This window comes from Hippopotamus amphibius, chromosome X (assembly GCF_030028045.1).
Source record: "Hippopotamus amphibius kiboko isolate mHipAmp2 chromosome X, mHipAmp2.hap2, whole genome shotgun sequence".
Lineage (NCBI taxonomy): Eukaryota > Metazoa > Chordata > Mammalia > Artiodactyla > Hippopotamidae > Hippopotamus > Hippopotamus amphibius.
The window spans coordinates 63,630,485-63,653,385 of record NC_080203.1 but is presented as its reverse complement, the minus strand read 5'-3'; the positions used below and the strand labels follow the sequence as shown (position 1 = coordinate 63,653,385).

Genomic DNA, 22,901 nt, shown 5'->3' with positions numbered 1-22,901 from the left:
CTGAGGACTCTGTAAAAAATCTAATTAATAATATTTGCTCTATCCTAGCACAGGACCCTTATAAAGATCAAATAAGATAATGTGTTTAAAAGAGCTTAGGGGACTTCCCTGGAAGTCCAGTGGTTAAGACTCCACACTTCCACTGCAGGGGGCACAGGTCTGATCCCTGGTTGGGGAACTAAAATACCACATGCGGCCCAAAAAAAATTACAAAGAAAATAGTTAAAAATAAAAGAGCTCAGTAAATTATAAGTCATTAATGGAAGATATTATCTAAACAGAGAAAACAAAGTTACATTTTATTTTTTTCTTCCAGTTTTATTGTGACATAATTGACATATAGCACTGTATAAGTTTAAGGCCTAGAGCATAATCATGAAGTGATCTGATTAATACATCATGAAGTGATTATCACAATAAGTTTAGTGAACATTCATCTCATACAGATACAAAATTAAAGAAAAAAAATAAAATATTTTTTCTTGTAATGAGCACTCTACGGATTTACTCTCTTAACTTTCATATATAACACACAGCAGCATTAATTATAGTAATCATGTTGTACATTATATCCCTAGTACTTATTTATCTTATAACTGGAAGTTTGTACCTTTTGACTGCCTTCATCCAATCCTCCCTGCACCCTGCCGCCATGCCACCCCCCCAACCCTCGCCAGTCTCTGGTAACCACAAATCTGATCTCTTTTTTTATGAGTTTCGTTTTGAAGTTTAATTGCGACAACACTGATGAACCTAGAGGGTATTATGGCAAATGAAATAAGTCAGATAAAGACAATACCATATGATATCACTTATATGTGGAACCTAAAAAATAATATAAATGAACAAATATAACAAAACTGAATGTTACATTTTTAAAAATGCAAACCAGCATATCAAGTAGACTTGTAGCAACCAATGCCATATGAATTCTTAATGTTGGCTTCTTCTGAAGACATGTGAATAAGAAGTCATTAACACAGTTTACTGCAAATAAATATTTTTCATACCTCGCATAACAAAACACTTCCACATGTTGAATGGTTTTGTCCTTCCTGCTAAGAGCAATAGCTTCTTCATTTTCAAGGATCTTCTCTTGCCATGTTGGGCATTCATTCACAATATCACTGTTTTCCTAAATAAAATATAGATGAGAAATTGCAATTAAACTGCGTAATCTGAAACTGTATTTTCCTGAGAAAATTTATACTTTCTAAATTCACGCTTTTCCCCTCATCCCATCAAAACTCAAAGGATATCACTTCAGAGTCACTGAAGCAACTCCAACATAGTGTGTCAACTTCAAAGGAAGCAGAGGAAAACAAGTGTGGAAAAATCTATCAAAAGCTAATTTTGGTTTACAGATTTCTATCAGGATACGTGACATTTTGATGCAGTCATTTGGACATGACTGCTGACATTGCTTAAGAACTAGGACAACAAACCTCCCATCTTTTAAGACTCAAGTGTATTAGTTGATTTACATATTAGTTATTAATAATAAAGTTTTTACATTTTGTTGTCAAAACAGCAGGCCCCAAATTACTTCATTCTACTTACTTTCAGATTTTTGAAGGCTGGTCACTAGCTGCATTAAATTTTGATTATATGTAAAAGTATTTTTGAAAAGTACTTAGCCCAATATAACTAAAGATTTTATAATAATCAACCTGAATATTTTACATGTAGAAAAACAACAAAAATAAGAATGTATAACAAAGTATATAAACTCTCACTAAGGACTGAAAGTGGCCCTTTAAATTTTTCAATAATTCCTAATTATATTTTATGGAGAAATTATATGATACAATATTTGAAAACGGGATTTTTGAAGACGTCAAGATATATCTTTTCTAAAAGTCAGGGATCAATTTTTAATCTGTTTAAAATTTTAATCTACTTGATACACATCTCTCAGAGAAAAAAATTTCTTAGTGTATTATATATACTCAACAAACTAGTAGTGAAATATAACTATAATAGCCTTTAAGTAAATTCACCTCAGAAAATTTCTAAAGTTACAGATTGCATAAAATAGGGCAATAATTATTTTTAAAAGGCTCCACTGTCCTGAATTTAACATTTGAAGCTGTAGAAATTAGTGGCAGACAGATCTTATTATCAAGTGTAATTATTAGACAGCATTAAACATCCCAACATAAACAGAAGGTGAAGTACAGGAACTTTGAACATAAAGACACAGGGTTACCAGCCTGAAAAAAGAAATATGGACCAGGGACAGAGAATGAAGGGAAAAAGGATATGGTGACAGAGTCAAGATGCTGGAGTAAAAGAAACATTAAAATAAAAGAAACATCTACAAAAATATTTTGTTTTAATAAATCTAACCTATTACCAAAATTTATTTTTTAAAAATCCCTTCACTCACCAAAAATTTTCCATTCAGACAATTAGGGTATTTTTGTTGTTGTTGTTCTGAGAATCTAGACTAAATTTTCGCATGGAAGTACTGAATATGCCTCAATATAAGGTGATCCTCATAAACACTTCCCCAAGGATAAGGTTCAAAAAAAGGGTTTCTGATCAACATAAAATATGAGGCATACTGATAAAAACAAGTTAAGTGAATCTACTTATAACATTTACTGTCTTGATTTAAATACAGTTTGATTACATCAAATGCTACTTTACAAATACAGCTTGTTTCTCCATTCTCTAATTTCATACAATAATAAGATTCAAACTGAATCTTCAGTGTACCTTCAACATTGTCTTTGTCATCACTACAGGCACTTTTTGAGTCATATATACCATTAAATCAATCAAGAAAAGTAAAATGCTTAGTTTGGTATTTGGTACATGGTAAGTGCTTAATAAGTCAGAGCGATATTATTCTTAGTAACTGAATACAATTTTCTAGAGTCTATCATCCTCCTTTCCCCAAATGTCTAAACATTTCTGAGATACAGCAGTTTCTATGTATGATGCTCTCAGTAGCAATTCCATTTCAAGCCACATGTACCATTTATATAAAATTAAGACAGTTTTTTTAATGTCTCATAAGAATTGGTAAACTCCATACCATAACCAACTCCCCATGTTAAACACATGCTGTAAATGATCTCTAAAAAACTTCTTTACAATGATATCCAACAGTTGTAGTAGTAAAATCCTATTCTTAGGGAAAAAAAATTACTAAATTTATATTATGTTTCTTTCCTTGCTTTTTGTTTCTATTGTCAGGTGTGATTCTATCAGGTGACTTCTATAAGTATGCAAAACCACCAATGACTGAGATCATTTCAAATTAATGTATCTTCCCCAAATACTTGGGTTTTTTCCCAAAACATACTAACTGAAAGAACAACTGATAATATGTGAGATTTTCTAAGGAATGAAATATTTTTTCTGAAAGACTGGGAGAAAAAAAATCTTGCCTGATATTTGGGTGTACAGAGCAATTAGAAAATGGTATCAAACATATACGATCTATTCTTGGGCCAACATATCTATTTATACTTAAAAAATAATATCTGTATTTTAGAGGCACTGGAAAATATTAGCTGAAAAGGTGACTGCACCATTTTTGTTAAATAAGTAAATAAAAATAAGTTATCAATCCCATATTACAGATGAAACAGTGTCATCTTCAATGCAGGGTTATTATGTGACACAAAATACAACCTAGTAGATTAAAAAATCAGATAAGAACTTTACCTGGTGTTCCTTTAGCCAGGACAACAGTCCTGAAAAGCTAAAACTGGCCCAGTTTCCTCCATAGTAGCTTCTTCTGTAACAATAAAAAACAAGAGTAAAGAAAAGGGTATAAAAAAATCAAGTCACGGATCTTCACCCCATTTCATTTTCAACATGCTACCTCAGAGTTCAAAAGCACACATAATTGGGATGCTGAGATTAGAGGAGACAGTAGAACAAAATAAATAGAAGTGGGCCTTTCAGATCTCAAAAGGTAACTTTTCATTGTATAAGGAGTTAAAAAACTTCTTTGGCCTCCTTAGAGCTTCCAGCACTGATCAAGTGCCACTGATCATGTGATTGTTAACAGCATGATATGGTCACTGAACAGGTAACATGAACAAATCTCACTCCTGAGTTAACAGATATGACTGGGAAGAACATCTTGGTAGATCCCAAATAAAGCCACTGGAAAAAACTGCTAAGTTTTCTACAAGCAGTAAATATCCATTGCTAGCACCACCACCAAACCCACCTCACATGCCTAAATAAATAAATAAATTTTGCATACATACGTATATGATTGGCTACTCTAGATCTACAGGAAGGCCCCGTGCCATTCTAAGCCTTCAGGGCCAAAAATAAAAGTAGATCCTAGGACACAGTTATTCATATCATGACTTCTGTGGTAAGTATAACAAAAACAGCATTTCCACTGAAAACTGGAGAACTATTCTTCACTCCACACTCCTGTGAAGATCATTCCGTCTTAGAGAACCCAGAGATCTCCTAGCTAGGATCACATAAACCTTGTAGACACTGGACTTCTGATTAACTTCTGTAAGTAGCAGACTTTTGGCAACCAGAACTCTCAGCACTACATATTGGGCTTCCCAATCCTTGCAAAACTCATCACATAATACTGATTCTTTGTATGATGAGCCCCAAAGTACACTCAAACCCACCTACAATATCCACTCTAGTTCTGAGAGATTCTTGGTTTTGTTTTCATTTTTGCTTCTCTGTATCTTTCTCTACTGAAACAAAAACTTATAAAAGGTCGTTTTTAAACAAAAACTAAAACCTTTAATATGATATCTGAAATTACCCATCCATAATGCTACTGGATATCCTCTCAAAATTCTGACAGATGTCTCCTCAATCAAACTCTTGACTGGTCTTAAGAACAATCAGCTTTTAGGCTCAAATATTTTACCAAAAATCACTGCTTGCTTTAACAGTGAGAGAAAATGGCTAAACCGAACACCTGTGAAAGTACGTTTATTAGTATAGATCACTACTTCACTTATAATCTGATAGTTCTCTTGGGGATAATGCAAATTCATCCACTGTCCAGATCTCTAGAGAGTTTTAAAACTTTGACAGAATTTTAGCTATACTAACAATTCTAGGTGTTGGAATCAAGGAAGCCTAGAAACTATGATTCTTTGGATCAGAGACAACAGTGGAAGGAGAAGGTAGGCAATAGGCAGTATAGAGAAGGAGGGAAAAAAGAGGGATGTTAGAGTTTTCCCATACCAAATTTATACTCTTCTCTCCCTTGCCTGAGAATAATACACTTCTGCCATCTCTTCCCATCCTCTAAATATAACACTCAACAAAACTATAAAATATCCTGAGTGTTGAAAAAAATAAAACAACCCTGAAGCAGTGACAAAAACCACTGTCTTTATATTGTTTTTTGAGTTATTTACATTTCTTTTAAGCCACCATAAGGTCCTAAGTGAGAAGCTCTCACTACTGGGTGAAAGCTTCAAGATCCAAGTAAAATTTTTAATGGCTACATCAATTTATAAGTAATAAATATATATATCAGAAACCTGACAATCAGGGTAGACAAAGGTTTCTTAAACAGGACACAGAAAGCAATAAATTAGAATTCATCAAAATGAAAACCTTCTCTGCAAAATACATCATTTTAAAAAACAAATGGGCTTGGCAAAAAGTAGAAGAAATAGTCACAAAATATATCTGACAAAGGACTGGTATCCAGGATATATAAACAACTCCCTCAACTTAAAAATAAGACATACTCAAATTTTAAAGTGGGCCAAGGATTTGAACAGACATTTCACAAAGGAAGATAGATGTGCTTAAGGAGCACATGAAAAGGTGCTCAACATCATTAGTCACTGGGTAAGTACACATTAAAATAAGCACTAAAAATGAGCATAATGAGATATGACTACACATAACCAGAACAGTCAAAATTAAAAAGACTTACAAGACCAGGTGTTGGTGTGGATGGCCAGAAGGCTCACACATTTTGGTGGGAGTAAAAAATAGTATGAAAACTTTGGAAAACTATCTGGCAGTTTCTTAGAAAACTAAACATATACCTACCCTATGACCCAGTAATTCCATTCCCAGGTATTTACACACAGGGAAAGCATATGTTCACAAAAGAGCTGTACAAGTTTTTTCATAGCATCTTTATTTGTTAATAGCTCCAAACTGGTAACAATTCAAATATCCATCAATAGCAGACTAGATAAATAAGCTGTGTGGTATATCCATATAATGGATACTATTCACCAAAGAAAAGGAATAAACTACTGATACATGTAACAACATAAATAAATTTCAAAAAAAGTTATGCTAAGTGAAAGAAGCTTTGCCCAAAAAGAGTGCATTGTGCATGATTCCATTTATATGAAGTTCCAGAACAAGCTAAGTTAATTGATCTACAGTGAAAAACATCCTAAGAGTGGTTGCCTTCGAGGTTGGGAGTAAGGGCAAGAACTGACTTTGAAGGGGCGTGAGGGAACTTTGTGGAGCAATGGCAATGTTCTTCATCTTGATAAGGTTCTTAGTTACACAAGTATATGCATTTGCGAAAACTTACTAAATGGTACATTTAAGATCTGTGTATTTTACTGCAATTTTATCTCCAAAAAAAGAACCACAAATAACTAGTTAATGATATGTACGCTGAAGTGTTTCAGACTGAAGGTACTGGACATGTACAACTTAGTATGAAATGCATAAATAATAAGATGGAATGATGGATGGATAGAAAAACGAATAGATGGATAATTATAATAATAAAGGAACTACAGCAAAACATTACTGGTAGAATCTAGGTAGCAGATACACAGCTATTCACAGTGATATTTTTTCAGCTTTTCTGTATGTCTGAAAATTATCTTAAAATCTTAGAAAAACAAAAGTAATCTAACGAATTTTCAAACACTGACCATGATGTGCCAATTAGCAAGATATTTTTTGCTATTATTAAAAGTCTAAAAAAAATCCTAAGAAGGGCCATCTTGCTGTTTCTTTCCATTATTATATGACCTGAGGTCAGTTCATGGTCAAAATCTATTTTTTTCCCCTATACTTGTTCATATGGTTTTTGACAGAGCTAATTGGTTCTAGTATTTTTCCATGCAGCTCCTATTTTCAACTTTTCCTGTTGATGTGCTATTAACATCAGCATCTGGTGATCTCGTCCAATTATGTATGTAAAAGGTGAAACATCGTTTTCATTACTGTGGTCTTTATGACAAAAGCGGGTAACATAATTATTAATAAACTCACTATAGAACCAAAGCAGATTTTGACTAAATTCATTTTGGTATTTGCATGGTTCTAGACAAAGCCAAAGACTTTAGGTATCAAAATCATATGACAAAAAGAAAAATAAAAAATCAACACAACATTGTAATATGTTCTCTAGAACATTACTGCAATAGAAATAGTAATAATTAAAGCCCACCAAATATATTCTTAAATTTTATCTTTAAAGATACAGCTTCAGAATTCTGACATTCAAATTCAATTTATAAAATACTATTTCTACAGTCTTTAAAACTGTTTCTGTAATAAATAACAAGGCTAGGTTATTGGTTTTGTTTTTAAAACCCACAGATACAATTTATTTTAAGAACAAAGTAAGAACTTCCTCACTGAGAAAAAAGGGGAATGGACCGTTTTCTGCCAATTTTGTATCACAACTGTCTCTGTACATTAAGTAAAGGAGAAAGTAGTTTATGATGAAGGATGACGTCTATCTCTATTGCCAGGAACACTATTTTATATGATGAAAAATACTTCCTTAAAACTAGACTCTCTTTCTGAAAATAGTGAGTATTCACCGTATTTAAACAGCAAACATAAAACTATTATCTAAAGCCCTCTCAAGTTTCATCATGGAAAAGTGACCTATAATTCTCAGCTAGAATAGTAAAAATCACAAATGGACGTTTTTATTTTCAAAGACAGAAAAGCCCAATTCTCACAATACTGAGGTACAGCTCTGCATAGTGTGAAATGTTGACTTTACAATTGTAGAAAAGTTTCATAAAGCTTATTCAAAGTACCACTTAAGTTTTTCCAGACACAGAAAGGAAATGAGTTACACAACTGTCTCCACTAACACCAACAAATAAAACAACAGAAAAAAGTATTAAAAGAGTAACAAGAGATTTCTCATCATTTACATAGTGTTTAATGTGAAAGTAACATCACTTTGCTTAATGTCTGCTAACAGAAAAGAAATACATTACAAGTAGACATAAAGAAAGCTGAACTGTAAGAGAAGGCTGAGGATTAAACCTATTAATTAGAGCCTATTAATTAAATCTTAACAATTTTCTTTTCTATTGTGCATTATAATTACAAGTCAGTAATGAATAGTTAGCAACAGCCGTAGTTACATGATGCTAAACTACATCCTGTATTGGGAAATGGCTTCTGCAAACAAGTACAAGAACACTGACAAAAAGAGCTACTGACATTCAGGCACATTCATCTAGGGATCATTTTAATTATTAAGAAATCGAGGAGATGAAAATGTTTTCAGGCAGGTAGTAGATGGGGTCCAAACCTGCTCAACAGAAAAGAGAAGCAGCACTGCTCAAACTCTAGAAGCCTCTATTCTATATTCACTGCTCCTAAATTCCTTTTCCTAGGAGAGTAGTAATACCATCTTCCACTGACAGCATCTTTCATTTTTGAAATTGTTTTCACAACTGTTTTCTCATGGATTCTTCCAGCAATCTTGTGAGGCAGAGAGGGTGTTATTTTACAGATGAAGACACTGAGAACAGTCTATGTAGAGATTAAGTCAGTTCAGGGCCACACAGCTACAAGTGGCAGGACTGCCACTGAAACTTAGCTTTCCAAACCCTAATCCTGTCCACTGCAACATAAACAATTCCAAACTTCTAAGCTGGCTAGCAACACTTAGACCATAGGATATTATAATGGTAGCTGTGGTTCAATGAAGCCAAATGCTTAGATATCAAATAACACCTGGACCCAATTACTAAATTCACCTTTCCAAACTGTATCCCATCAATAATATGGGCTGTTAACAGGCATTCCAAGAAAAAAAGCTAAAATGACAAAATAAATTTGGAAAATGCTAGGTTTAAAAGAGTAAAACCACAAGAAAATGGTTTATTTGTGGCAGAGCTTCTCAAAACCATTAAATATGTTAATATCTGTTCTAAGAAGGAATAAATTCAGTTAACCAATGAGCATTTTTTTTGAAACAGCATTTGGTTCAGCAGAACCTATTCTGAGAAATGCTGGTTTAATTCATGTTAAGGGGAAGAAGAAAAATAGGATACTATATATATGTTGAGCTTGTCATTTTCCATTCACTGTCTCATTTAATCTTCACACGAATCCTCAGAGATCAATGCTATAATTATCCCCATTTCAAAATTAGAAAGAAAAAAAACCAACCATGAAGTTAAGTATCTTGTTTTAACTCACTCAGCTAGCAAATAGCAAAGCTGCACTTAATTAAGCCCGGGGCATATCAGGTCTCCAAGCCCATGCTCTTTCCACTCTATAACACCGTCTACTATAATCTACAAGATTGGAATATTTAAAATTATAAACATAAGCACGTAATACAAATCTTGGAATCTGACTTACTATAACTAAAGGCATTTGGGATCTGTTGATATTTACAGACATTAGATGGGATGAAGTCTAATTTTTGTTTCGCTTCCTCAACTCATCTGGATAATGACAATGTAATAATAACTTTATGACTACATCTACTCTAATGCCAAACCTGGAGGGACTATTCATTTCTAGGACCTAAAATATAATCAATTTTATTACATATCTCGTATCTAATGTGCACAAATATCTTCCTGTATATGACAGGAATAAGAAAATAATAGTGTGGCATGTCTACTTGTATCAATTTGCCAGCTATACACCATGCACACTGAAAGAGGCTCCATTCTATTTAAATTTGGCTGGAGTATTACAAAGAACCATGATATGTTTCTATCTTCCTGGTTGACAAATAACAGAACAGGTTAGAAAATATAACAGATTTACCTCCTACACAAATCCTCATTTACTAAAAGCTCCACATATGTGATAAACAAGAAAATCGAGCTCCTTTCACCATACCCTCATTCTAAGATCAAGGAATTAGAGTATGCAGATGCAATTCTAATGTTAGAGAGGAAAACCAAGCCCTTACTTGGTTTTTAGAGTCCTACAAAGCTGCTTTGGTAATCAGATTAGTCTGCCAGAATGAAATGGCAGGCTCTGTTCCCAGTCATTAGGGCTGGAGAAGAGACTTTCCTATGTTTAGAGTTATTAGTCATTTCACACTAATCCACCCATTCAAATCCATTTTTAGACAACCAAGCCAGGTAGATGAGTGGGTAATGTACAAAGGTTGTCCTCACTTCTTGCCTTCCTCTGTGATCTCATCTATTCCTACTGACTCAATTATCACTTCTCTACCAATGACTCACAAATTGCTATCTCCAATCTGGGCCCTCTGGGGAGAGCTCCAGACTCATAGCTATTGATATTTCTGAAATGAAAATACGAGGGTGAGTCAAAAATTATCCACACTCTGGCTGTAGAATTTATTTCAATTAACTTTTAGAAAAAACAAATACATCATTTTTCGACATAACCTCCTTGCTTTTCAATACACTTTGTCCATCTGTCAACAAGTTTTCGTATTCCCTCATTAAAAAATGTTTTAGGCTGAGCTGTGAGCCATGAATGCACTGCTATCTTCACTTCTTCATCAGAAGTGAATCTTCGTTCTCATAGGACTGCTTTCAGGGGACCAAACAGGTGAAAGTCTGATGAGCAAGATCAGGACTATAGGGAGGATGCTTTAACACCTCAAAACGAAGTTTCTGCAGAGTGTCAACAGTGTGGGCACAAGTGTGAGGACGTGCTTGTCATGCAAGATCACAACGCCCTTGGATAGCAGTCCTCTGCGTTTAATCCAAAGTTTAGGCTTCAGCTCTTCAATAAGCATCTTACTGTAACCAGCACTATTGACTGTGGAACGTTTTTCCTGATAATGTTCCAATACTGGCCCTTGAGAATCCCAGAAAACTGTAAGCATCAATTTCCAGCTGATGGTTGACTTTTTTTTTTTTAAAGATCTTTATTGGAATATAATTGCTTTACACTGTTGTGCCAGTTTTTGCTGTAAAACAAAGTTAGTCAGCTGTATTTATACACTACCAAAGGTAAAACAGATAGCTAGTGATGGCTGACTTTTGAACTTTTCCTTGGTTGGCGATTGCGGATGTTTCCATTCCATACTCTGCCATTTACTCTCAGGCTCATAGTGATGAATCCATGTCTTGTCACCAGTAATGATTCTTGTTAAGAAACTTTCAGCTTCCTTAGAGTATCAGTCCACATTTTGTTTGCAAATATTCAAATGCTTCTGTTTATGCTCTTCCGTGAGTTGTTTCAGTACCCATCTTGCACAAACTTTTCAAAACCTAAGTCTGTCATGGATTACTTCATTTTGAGGTGTTAAAACCATCTTCCGTATAGTCCTGATCTTGCTCCATCAGACTTTCACCTGTTTGGTCCCAAGAAAGCAGCCCTATGAGGATGAAGATTCACTTCTAATGAAGAAGTGAAGACAGCAGTACATTCATGGTTCGCAGCTCAGCCTAAAACATTTTTAATGAGGCCATACAAAAACTTGTTGACAGATAGACAAAGTGTATTGAAAAGCAAGGAGATCATGTCAAAAATGATGTATTTGTCTTTTCTAAAAGTTAATTAAAGTCTACAGCCAGAGTGCGGATAATTTTTGACTCACCCTCGTACATATCATGAGTCATTAGCTTATTGGACATCTCCCTCCACTAAATATCCCAGATTAATTTTAATCTCTACACGTCCAAAAGGCAAATTTATTATCTGTCTTCCACCCCAAATTTGGTTTTCCTCTTGGTTTCCCCATTTCAATAAAAGCCAACACCATTCTTACAGCTGCCCATGCTAGAAAATCTTGAACTCGCTCATCATCCCTTCCTCATTTGTCAATTCTAATTAATTTCTCAAACCCCTTCCTTCTATCTTTGAATTCTTAGCACTGCTGCCTTATTTCAGGCCCTCTCTTATCCCATTTTTTTCATTAGCCTCTCAGAGGTTTCCCTGCCTCTAGTTTCTTCCTTTCCAACCCAACCTCCACATTACTGCCATTGTGATCAGGTCTTGGCAGACCACATTATGTCATTCCCTGGCATAAAGTTATTCAATGGCTTACTAATGCCTCTAGAGTCCAAAATCCTTAGCATTGCTCTAAAAACCTTCAAAACTGACTTCCAGCTTACTATCCAGCTTTATCTCTGGACATCACTCTTCTCTGCTATGCATCCAATGTATCAGCCACAACCACACAGTCAGCACTGAGTGAGTCAAGTGCCTGCATGTCTCTCTGCTTTTATGAATGCTATATCCTATACCCAATGCTATTCCATCACAAAACTAATGGTAGAACTAGTCAAACCCGTCTGAACTACCTAAATCCAATATCATTTTCTCTGTGAAACCTTCAGCTCTCCAATATATAACCGAAACTGATCTCTGCTTCTAGAGCTCTGCACATACTTCTGTAAGAGCTCTGTCATACTGTCTTTTTTTATGTGAAAAAAGAAATTCACATTTATTTACAGGTATAACAATTCATGCATTGATAAAGAGGCAGCAATATGATTGCTTTACTGTAGCCCAGTATAACCAATAAGATTGCTTCATGGTAGCCTAGCCTATGCACTACTAATGAATGAATCATTATACAATTTTTATCTGTCATATTGTCTTGTAATTAGTCTGTATGAGTGTTTCCTCTGACTAGACCAGGAGAAACTTAAGGGCAACAACAGCTGTTTGGTCAGCTCGGAACCCTTAATGCATGGTCATAATTGTTAACTAGAAGGATTAGATGCACTGCTATTAATCAAGGCTTCAGGATCAGATGGACCTGGGTTCAAACCCCAGCTGTGCCTCTTACTAGCTGTGTGACCTCAGCCAATAACCTTACAGTTACTCTTCAAAGCCTCAGTTTCTTTATCCTAAGAATAGGAATGACAGTATTTAAAGCAGTGCCTAGCACATAGTAAGTTATCATTCCTCCCCCCCTCCTCTATGTCAAGTGTGGACACAGGAGAACACGCCCACAGGAGTCTCCAATGCCCTTTTCATTGGCAATTACCATAGTCCAGTGCCAGCCAGGCATAGCTAGGTTTGCTGACGACCCTGAGAAAGGAGACAAGAATGAGGATGCTGCTGAGAGAACCACAGAACTGACAGATCAAAGGACTGAGGATTGCTGACTCCCTCTCCCTTTTGCCCTGTTCTCTACTTCAGAGTAGTCACAGCTCCTAAAATTTAACCCTTGCTTTGCCATGGAAAAGCAAATCAAATCCAGCTTCATTAATGGCGAAAAAAAGGGAAATTAGAGTGATAGGAAAAAGCTTTAAGCTTTATTGCTGTCAATCACTCTGCTTCCAGCTGTCAAGCTGATTGATAGTCTTCAAAGCCCCAAAAGTTGGTAAGAATAGTTGCCATTTCAAAGTAAAAATAAAACCCACACAAAACCCTCCTTTTCCAAGGAGGGTGAATGATAAAGAAATTGCTCAGAGGAGGGGGGGAGGGAGATGTAGTGAAAAAATGCATATGTACATTCAATTATCTCTGCCTGTAGTTTTCTGGTTTGTGTAAAAGCCATCCTCATTCAAACCAACTGAATAAAATAAGTCAAAGTTAGTAATATTATCTAGAGAGATGCTGATATATCATGATTTCTACAAAGAGCTGTCTCAATCAATCTAGCCTCTGTTTGAGCTCTACAAGAAATAAATCCACCTTATGCAAGAACTGTCATTTGCAAATGAAGCTCCTGTCATACAGATTTCAGTGACCTATAGATAAAAGGACATTTCTGTTTCAAAATCATAAAACTTCACAAATTGCTTCCAAGGATTTTTTTTTCCCACACTGCCCTCCAAAATAAAGGCTGAACATATTCCCAATGATTCCAAAGTAAAAGCCTTTTAGTGAACTTGCTACATATGATTGTCAGACCTTGCTGATCACACCTCAACTTTTTACATGTATCCCACTGGCCCCTCACAGGGACTCTTCAATGTAGGTTGTACACTAGGCCAATTTTACAGTTGAAGAAAACAACGTAAGTCACATAACTAATCAGTGACAGAATAACAGCCTGAATTGAGTCTCCTGACCATCAAACCCAGGATTTGTTTGTCTTCCAACCCTACAGCTTATCTTAGGGAAAGAGCACAGGCTTTGCAGTTAAATGGATCTGGCTTTAAATGCTGGTTCTTCACCTTAATAGACATGTGACACTGGACAAGTTATTTCAATTCTCTGAGTCTGTTTCCTCATCTGCAAAAGGAGAGAATTTATACTTCTTTTAGAAAAATATAATAAGAATTAAATAGCTTAATATTTGTAAAGTACCTAACACAGCACCAGGCAAATATTCACTAAAAGGTAGCTATTATTATTATATCATGTTGTTTGTAACAGCATACACCATCCTGAATACTAGATTACGTTAAGCAACTGAAAACCACTTTCACTCATAAATTAGTGTCACAGACCTCATGAAATGTCTTTAACATGGGGGAATGCAGAAAGGGGAAAGCTAGGTTAACACCTGCTTCTTTGATACATTTTTCTCATCCTTATGAGAGAGAGTGGTTTTCTTTCTTTCATCTAGATAACTCAAGGTAAAAATAAAAATTTTGTTGTAAGTGAGGTTACCTTTTCTTTTATTTCCCTATCCCTTTATGGTAATCTGAAATCTAAAACCTTTCAAATACTTGTCTTTGAGCTACCTTATTCACATATGTGCAAGTATTCCAGTGTAAGAGAAAGAGCCATGTTGTTTTATTTTTGCATTAAAGAAAACATAAACGGACCTGAATTTTCACAAACTAAAACCACTAAAAGTAAACTTCACAATAGGATTAAGCTGTTGAATCAATATTGGTTTCTTTTTTTGGGAGCCAATAATCATTGAACATCTGAAGAGATTACGTTTGTTCTTTCACTGCAGAAGTAAGGCATCAGACCTAAATTTTTCACTCAATTTCACACATGTAGAGTTAATTTCCAGGGCAGAAAAATATCATAAAATTGAGCTGACACACAACTGCAGATGCAACTTCTGAGGTAACTCAATGAGGCAGAGTTTTATTAAGCCACACACACAAAAATGCCTCCAATAAGAAATCAATTTAACTTTCTATAAAAGCAAAATGATGCTAGTTCTCAAAGATCTTCATAGTCCCATATCCATGGTAAGAAGTTATTGTAACCACTCCCATTCAAGCCACCCTCCTATCACCAAATACAAATAATGCCCCCATTACTCTCTTATAGCACTACCCTTTTTTCCTTCATAAGCACAATTTATAAAATTTAAGCATGTTTAATGCCTATTTCCCTCTACTAGGATCCAAGGTTATCATGAGGGCAGGAGTCATGACCTGTTTTGTTGTTCACCTCTCAATACTTGGGGACTAGCAATACCCACAACTGGCTTCTAATTATAATGTATATATTTCTTGAGAAGTGACAATTCTTGACAAATTTTAGTGTCTCCCACCTCAGTGCCAAAACATAAAGATGAAAAATGATATAGAAGAAAAGGGGATGTCAAAGTAACGTCAAGTTAATGGTGGAGAAACAGTGAACCCAGAAAGTGTCCTTTGAAATCATGGTCAGCCATAGCTTTATAGCTCTGAAGAAACTTACTGGGATGAATTTTCCTAATACAATCCTATATGATCTCATTTAGTTTTGATTAACTATGTATCTATCAAAAATTTTTTACTTGTTTTTCCACTATTAGCACCATAACATAATATTACTAAATAATATCCTTAAATGTGAAAACAATGTGCTAAGAGATAGACATGATGATGAGACACTATTACAGCATATTTTCACCTCATCAATTCAATTCATTTTATCCTTTCACTCATGCATTCATTCATTCTCATAAAACTATCTTTAATTCCACTAGATAGAATATACCACACCAACAATGGTCTCTTGGGAGTGGTATGTGGGCAGAAAGACGTATATTTTCATATACATGTGCATGTAATATACAGACACATACACTCCTTGAATTTTTATGACAAGCATATGTATATTGTTATGATTAAAGGCAAAAAGTCTTTTCAAACAAACAAAAACAAGCAAACCAGAGATAAAATAATTGTTTACTTCTCTTTATCACAATTCCTAAGTAATTCTTAACTAGACAGTTTCTACATAGGAAAACAAAATTCATTTGTCAGACCAAAGAGAAATCTAGCCCAGAAACTGACAGACATGTAATGGTAACATCAGTTCCTAACCCCACAAGATAATACTATTTAGATTAATGTCCTTCTTTGGCCAAACTATTAAAGTATAACAATGTTTTCAGCTTTTAAGAATAATAATATGAGACTAAAACATCTCATAAGACTAAAACATCTTATCACATAAGACTAAAACATCAACAGCTGTATCTGTGACATTCATTTGGGTTGACATAAATCCACTAAATACTTAATAGAATCAGAGGTAAAGATCTCAAACACTGAATACTCATTTTTTAAAAGGACCCTAAGATATCATGAATTTGAACTAATTCAGTGAGGTAACATCATTTTCAATTTATTTAGTTTATTTTCTCTTTATCTGAAGCAGTTACAGTAGAAAGTAACTTGTAGGAAACTAAACAATAACATGTATGATTAGGAGAAAAGGCTGATTGAGGCTGTGCAGATGAACAATTACTGGTAGAAGTAGATTCTGTTCAAGTATAAACTTTTGGTCTTTTTGCACCTCCTTCTAGCAACTTCAAGATTAAATTAAATGACAATCTCTACATTTTGAATTGCAAATTGCTTTTCTAAATCACATCTATTCTTGAAATTTCACATGTCAACAGCTCATTAATATCTACAGTAAATGTAGTTCTCTAAAAAGAACCACAGATTTTACATTTATTTAGACAGATAACTGGCACACAAAAATAGAGCTCCTTCAATTACAATTTAGCAGAAGTTAACTTTAATTTAAAATCTGCCTGTGAAATATTTATGACAACACAGCAATGAAATGACTATTTTAAATGAGATTAGCTGCTTTGATAGTGATAATGCTTGGACAGTGTTTATAAATCAGTAGAGTTTATACTTATGATTTTATAATGGGTCATTTCAAAACCATCAACTATCATCACTTAAATGGTATATGAATGTAAACAGTGGAAGGAGGTTAAAGTACTAAGTTGGTCTTCACAAAATCATGAATGCAATCCATACACATAAAAAACTCAAAGTACATTTTTGCCTGCTCTTATTCCTACAGCATTTGTCTCAGTTAATATTTAATGTTTTAATGTAAAGAAGACTTTAACCAAGATTAGAAAAACAATACCACTCAACGGTTCATCAGGATGAAATAATCAGTTCAGGTCAGTATTCTGCTGGCTAGCTACATAAATCTTCCTGCAAAAAAAGAGAGAATTTCACCTAATTCCTTACCATAACACTTAAGTTTATTGAGGCACAGGAGTTACACAAGTTCATTAAAGTCACTGACTTTGTGAATTCTTAAATTATAGAAAAAGAAAAATATCATAAGGTGATTCTACAAACATACAAATGTGGTAAAAAGTTGGGATAATACCTTTTTTCCAAAAATATTAGATATTTATAAATAAAAGCCATATGTATACGCATGTCATTTTGTTCATAACAGGAACCTGGAAATAGCCTCAAATACAGCTGTAGAGAACTGGCTAAATAAACTACAGTGTGTTTGTATGAAAAAAAATAATATATAGTCCATTACAATTAATTGGAAAATCAGATTTTTGCCAAGTTAAAATGTTGTTTAAGTAAAAAACAAACAAGAAAAAGTACATCTTCCCAGGGATGCAAGGATTCTTCAGTATCCACAAATCAATCAATGTGAAACAAACTGAAGAATAAAAACCATATGATCATCTCAATAGATGTAGAAAAAAACTTTTGACAAAATTCAACATCCATGTATGATAAAAACTCTCCAAAAAGTGGGCATACAGGGACCATACCTCCACATAATAAAGGCAATATATAACGAACTCACAGCTAAACTCCATACTCAGTGGTGAAACACTGAAAGCATTTCCTCTAAGATCAGGAACAAGACAAGGATGCCTACTCTCACCAATTTTATTCAACATAGTATTGGAAGGCCTAGCCACAGTAATCATAGAAGAAAAAGAAATAAAAGGAATCCAAATTGGAAAAGTAGTAAAACTGTCACTGTTTGCAGATGACATGATACTATACATAGAAAATCCTAAAGACGCCACCAGGAAACTACGAGAGCTCATCAATGAATTTGATAAAGTTGTGGAATACAAAATTAATAAATAGAAATCTGTTGTATTTCTATACACTAACAATGAACTATCAGAAAGAGAAATTGAAAAAACAATCCCATTTACCATTGCATCACAAAGAATAAATTACCTAGAAATAAACTTACCTAAGGAAGTAAAAGACCTGTACTCAAAACACTATAAGACACTGATGAAAGAAATTAAAGAGGATACAAACAGATGGAAAGATATACTGTGTTCTTGGATTGGAAGAATTAAAATTGTTAAAATGACCATACTACCTAAGGAAATCTAAAGATCCAATGCAATCTGTATCAAAATACCAATGACATTTTCCACAGAACTAGAACAAATAATTTTAAAATTTGTGTGGAAACACAAAAGACCCTGAATAACCAAAACAATCTTGAGTAAGATCAGATCTAAAGGAATCATGCCCCATGACTTCTGACTATAACACAAAGCTACAGTAATCAAAAGTCTGATACTGGCACAAAAACAGACACATAGATCAATGGAACAGAATAGAGAGCCCAGAAATAAACCCATGTACTTATAGTCAATTAATCTACAACAAAGGAAGTAAGAATATACAATGGAGAAAAGACATTCTCTTCAAATAACTGGTGCTGGGAAAGCTGGACAGCTACATGTAAAAGAATGAAATAGAACATTCTGTAACACATGATAAGATGCTCAACATCACTAATCATCAGGGAAATGCAAATCAAAACCACAATGAGATATTACCTCATACCTGTCAGAATGACTATCATCAAAAAGAACACAAATAACAAATGTTGGAGAGGAAGTGGAGAAAAGGGAAGCCCAGTAGGAACGACACATAGTACTCAGAGCTTGGTTTCTAAATCCTATTCTCAAACACACAGAGAGAGGAGTCATGGAAAAGTGACTGATTTTAGGGCTAGAGCAGGGAAAACACAAGATGAGCCTGGAGCATCTTGCAGTGTCAGAAAGTAAGGAAGTGCTCAAACAAGGACTGGATATTTCACAAGGACACAGGAACCAACTGGAAGGAACTCACAATGACCAAGGCTAGAACAATTTGAGCAACAAAATAAACAATGGTAGTATGAAATTATAACCCATAGAATAAAACAAATATCCATGAAGCCACAGTGATATATATAGTTTAATAAATAAATGAGGAAGAAGAGACAGCTCTTATTCACAGAAGAATTGCAATAACTAAATGAAGACAGGAAGAGGAAAACAGAAAAATCACCATTAAGCAAACATTAGTGTACCCTGGGGGAGATAATTTGAGACTACTAACAACTAAATGCAAAGTGGGATCCTGGACCAGATCCTGAAACAGAAAAATAACATTACTGAAAAAAAATTCAGTGAAATTCAAATTAGGTCTACAGTTTAGTGGTTAGTATTCCACCAATATTAATTTCTAAGTTTTGATAACAGTAACCATGGCTACATAAGTGTTAGCATCAGGGGAAGCTGAATAAAGTACATACAGAAACACTCTGTACTAATTTTGCAACTGCACCACGAATCTAAAATTTGTTCAAAAAATCTTAACATTTTAATGCATTATAATGTTTATAAAATTTATACACCAGGCAGATGCTCCACTGTTCATATGCCACCACCACCCTAAGCACCAGAATACCACTACAGTTTGAGAAGCATGATTCTAATCTATTCAACAGCAGAACTTAATTGAGAAGCAAAAATACAAGGTAATGATTTTCTACTGTCTACAAATTAGAATTAGTTAGAATAACTCAACTAATTGGTTTTTTAATAAATATATACAGGTACATCAACCACAAAGACAGTGTGGCATGTTTCAAAGAATGTTGGAATAGGGACAAGATCTGAGTTTTGCCGCAGTCATCTGCTTGTTTGACTATTGGCAAATCTCAACTTTCTCATTAACAGATAACTCCCTTCCAAGCTATCAGGAATCTACCATCTGTAGATCAGCAAGGACTGAAACAGAGCAGGACCCTACGGTCCTTGCCCCTACCATGTCCTCAGCCTGCCTTTTGTCTGTGGAAAAACTTTACCCAAAGAATAAGTTTAATCAGAAAAATGAGAAAACGCAGAAACAAAGGAAAACAGTCAAAAGAGACCAAATAATAATAGTTTACTCATTAAGCATAGTCAAGGACCTTTAGTTCCTCTTTAAGGGCTACAGATAATATTCTGAGCCATGTCCTGTGAGCTGTCTTATAGATACTGAAACCCCCACCAGGTGGAAGAAGTTAACTACATGATGACCAGGCTGTAGCCATGACGTAAGCTGCCACAATTCCGAAAAATGGCCTCAAAGAAATGGCAACAAACCAACCCTGGAACTGAAGATTAACTGTACCTAAAACAATCAAGATGATACTTGTCAGACCACTGATGACCAATTTCAAGATGACTGTCAGAGCTGACTGTGCTGTTTCTGCATGTAGCCCCCTCCCTCCACCTATGAAAGCTCTTGCCCACTGATTCTCAGCAGTAGGGAATCAGCCTTTGGACAGGCATCTGCGCCCCCCTGCCCCCCGCCCTGGTGGCCAGCATCCAAAATAAAACAAACTTTCCTTTCAATCAACCTTGCCTCTTTATTGGCTTTTGAGTGGTGAATAGGTGGACCCCACTTTCGGTTACAGGACCAATGCTGCACTGAGCATGTATGAGGCAATTCTAAATTCCCATCACTAGAACAGTGGCTTGGCATATATAATCTTTATCAAATATTTATTTAGGGACTGCTATATTCCAGACCTCTAAGGCACTGGGGATATAAAGATGACTAAGACATGATCCCTAATCTCTATGAATCTAATAGGGTCAACAGATCTATAAACAACAATAACACTGTTTGAAAAACATGACAAGAATGTACAGAATACTTGAAAGTACAGGCAAATAGAAAACTTAATACTGTTTGGATTATCAAGGAAGACACCACTAGAAAGTGGTATTCTAGCTATGTCCTAAAGGAAGAGTACCCAATCCACATAGAATAGGGACCAGTATGAAAAAAGGCATAAAGATGTGAAAGAATACTGTATACCTAGAGAGAGTACATGATGGGATACTGCTGAAGCAGGATATGAGTGGAAGGGGAAATTTCTCTGAGAATTTACAACTGCAAAGTTGAACCACAGGTGATTATGGTGTTCTAATACATACTACTGACATAAACCAAGAACCCTCAAGCCTAGAAATTAACATACAAATTGTTTTGAGCCAGTGTAGTAGATAAAGGTTCCCCAAATATGTCCATGTCCTAATTCCCAGAAGCTGTGAATAAGGTATCTTACATGGCAAAAGGGACTTTGCTCACATGCATAAATAAAGTATCCTGAGATGGGAGGAATATCTTACACTACCCAGGAAGGCCCCAATGTAAACACAAGGTTCCTTATGAGTGAGACAAGAAGGTCAAAGGCAGAAAAACAAGACGGCATGACAGAGGCTGAAGTGAGGCTCTTGAAGATGGAAGAAGGGGCCATGAGCCAAGGAATGCAGGTGGCCTCTAGATGCTGAAAAAGAAAGGAAACAGATGTTCCCCTGAATCCTCCAAAAGGAATGTAGCACTGCCTGCCTATAACTTGATTTCAGACCCATAAGATGCATTTCATATTTTTGACCTGTAGAACTATAAAGGAATAAATTTGTGTTGTGTTAAGCTACTACAATTGTGGTAACTTGTTACATCAGCAATAGGAAACTAATATGGTCAGTAATAGCACTAGGTGACCAGGCAAAAGAAAATGCAAAACCACTTAGTACAAACATACCCCCACAACTAGGTCACACAGCATTCCCACAGATAAAGCCCCACTAAAGAAAAACTGGAAAGTAAACATTTTAGGGAAAGAAAAGAAGAAAAAGAACTGACCCTGAAGATGGGAGAGAAAATGACAAACAGCACTATTAAACCTCAAAGAAATTCACATAAAATACTTCACAGGTTTTAAAAAAATTAATTGCAACACAAGGAAAGAACATGGTGGCTTTGAAAACTAACCCAACAGGACTTCCAGAAATGAAAGTCATTGAAGAAAATGATAAAATAGAAAATTAACCACATCCAAAGACAGAATTAATGAACTGGAGGTCTGCAAACATTTTCTATAAAGGGCCAGATAGTAAATTTTCAGGCTTTGCAGATGACACAGTTTTTATTGTAGCTACTTAAGATAGTAAATTTTCAGGCTTTGCAGATGCAACAGTTTTTGTTGCAGCTACTTAACTGTTGTGTGAAAGCAGCCATAGTCAATATGTAAACATGCATATCTGTAAGTATGTAATAAGCATGGCTGTGTTCCAATATGACTTTATTTAACAAAACAGGTGGCTGACCTCAGCGCCATAGCTGGTAACCCCAGAACAAGAAGATAAAGCTGAGGAAACTACTCAAAACGCAGTATGAAAAGGTAAAAAGATGAAAAATATGAAAGACACATTAAAAGGAATAAAGAACAGAATGAGAAGGTGCAATATATAAGAGAATTTCCAAAAGAAAGGACAAAAGGGAGATAATGTTTGAAGAAACACTTGAGGGTTT

General features: G+C 35.0%; 1 protein-coding gene across 5 annotated transcripts in view; it reads right to left on the bottom strand.

The window, feature by feature from the left end:
* Window positions 1-22,901, bottom strand: part of CHM (CHM Rab escort protein) — a 244,442-nt gene that overhangs the window by 176,183 nt on the left and 45,358 nt on the right. For 4 of the 5 annotated variants that reach the window (XM_057718481.1, XM_057718478.1, XM_057718480.1 and 1 more), the window contains exons 3-4: window positions 3,679-3,751; window positions 1,011-1,135 (exon numbers count right to left, since the gene is read on the bottom strand). In XM_057718481.1, coding sequence (XP_057574464.1) covers window positions 1,011-1,135; window positions 3,679-3,751 — 198 coding nt within the window. The remainder of the gene's footprint in view (window positions 1-1,010; window positions 1,136-3,678; window positions 3,752-22,901) is intronic. The other variant, XM_057718479.1, reaches the window with a different exon arrangement.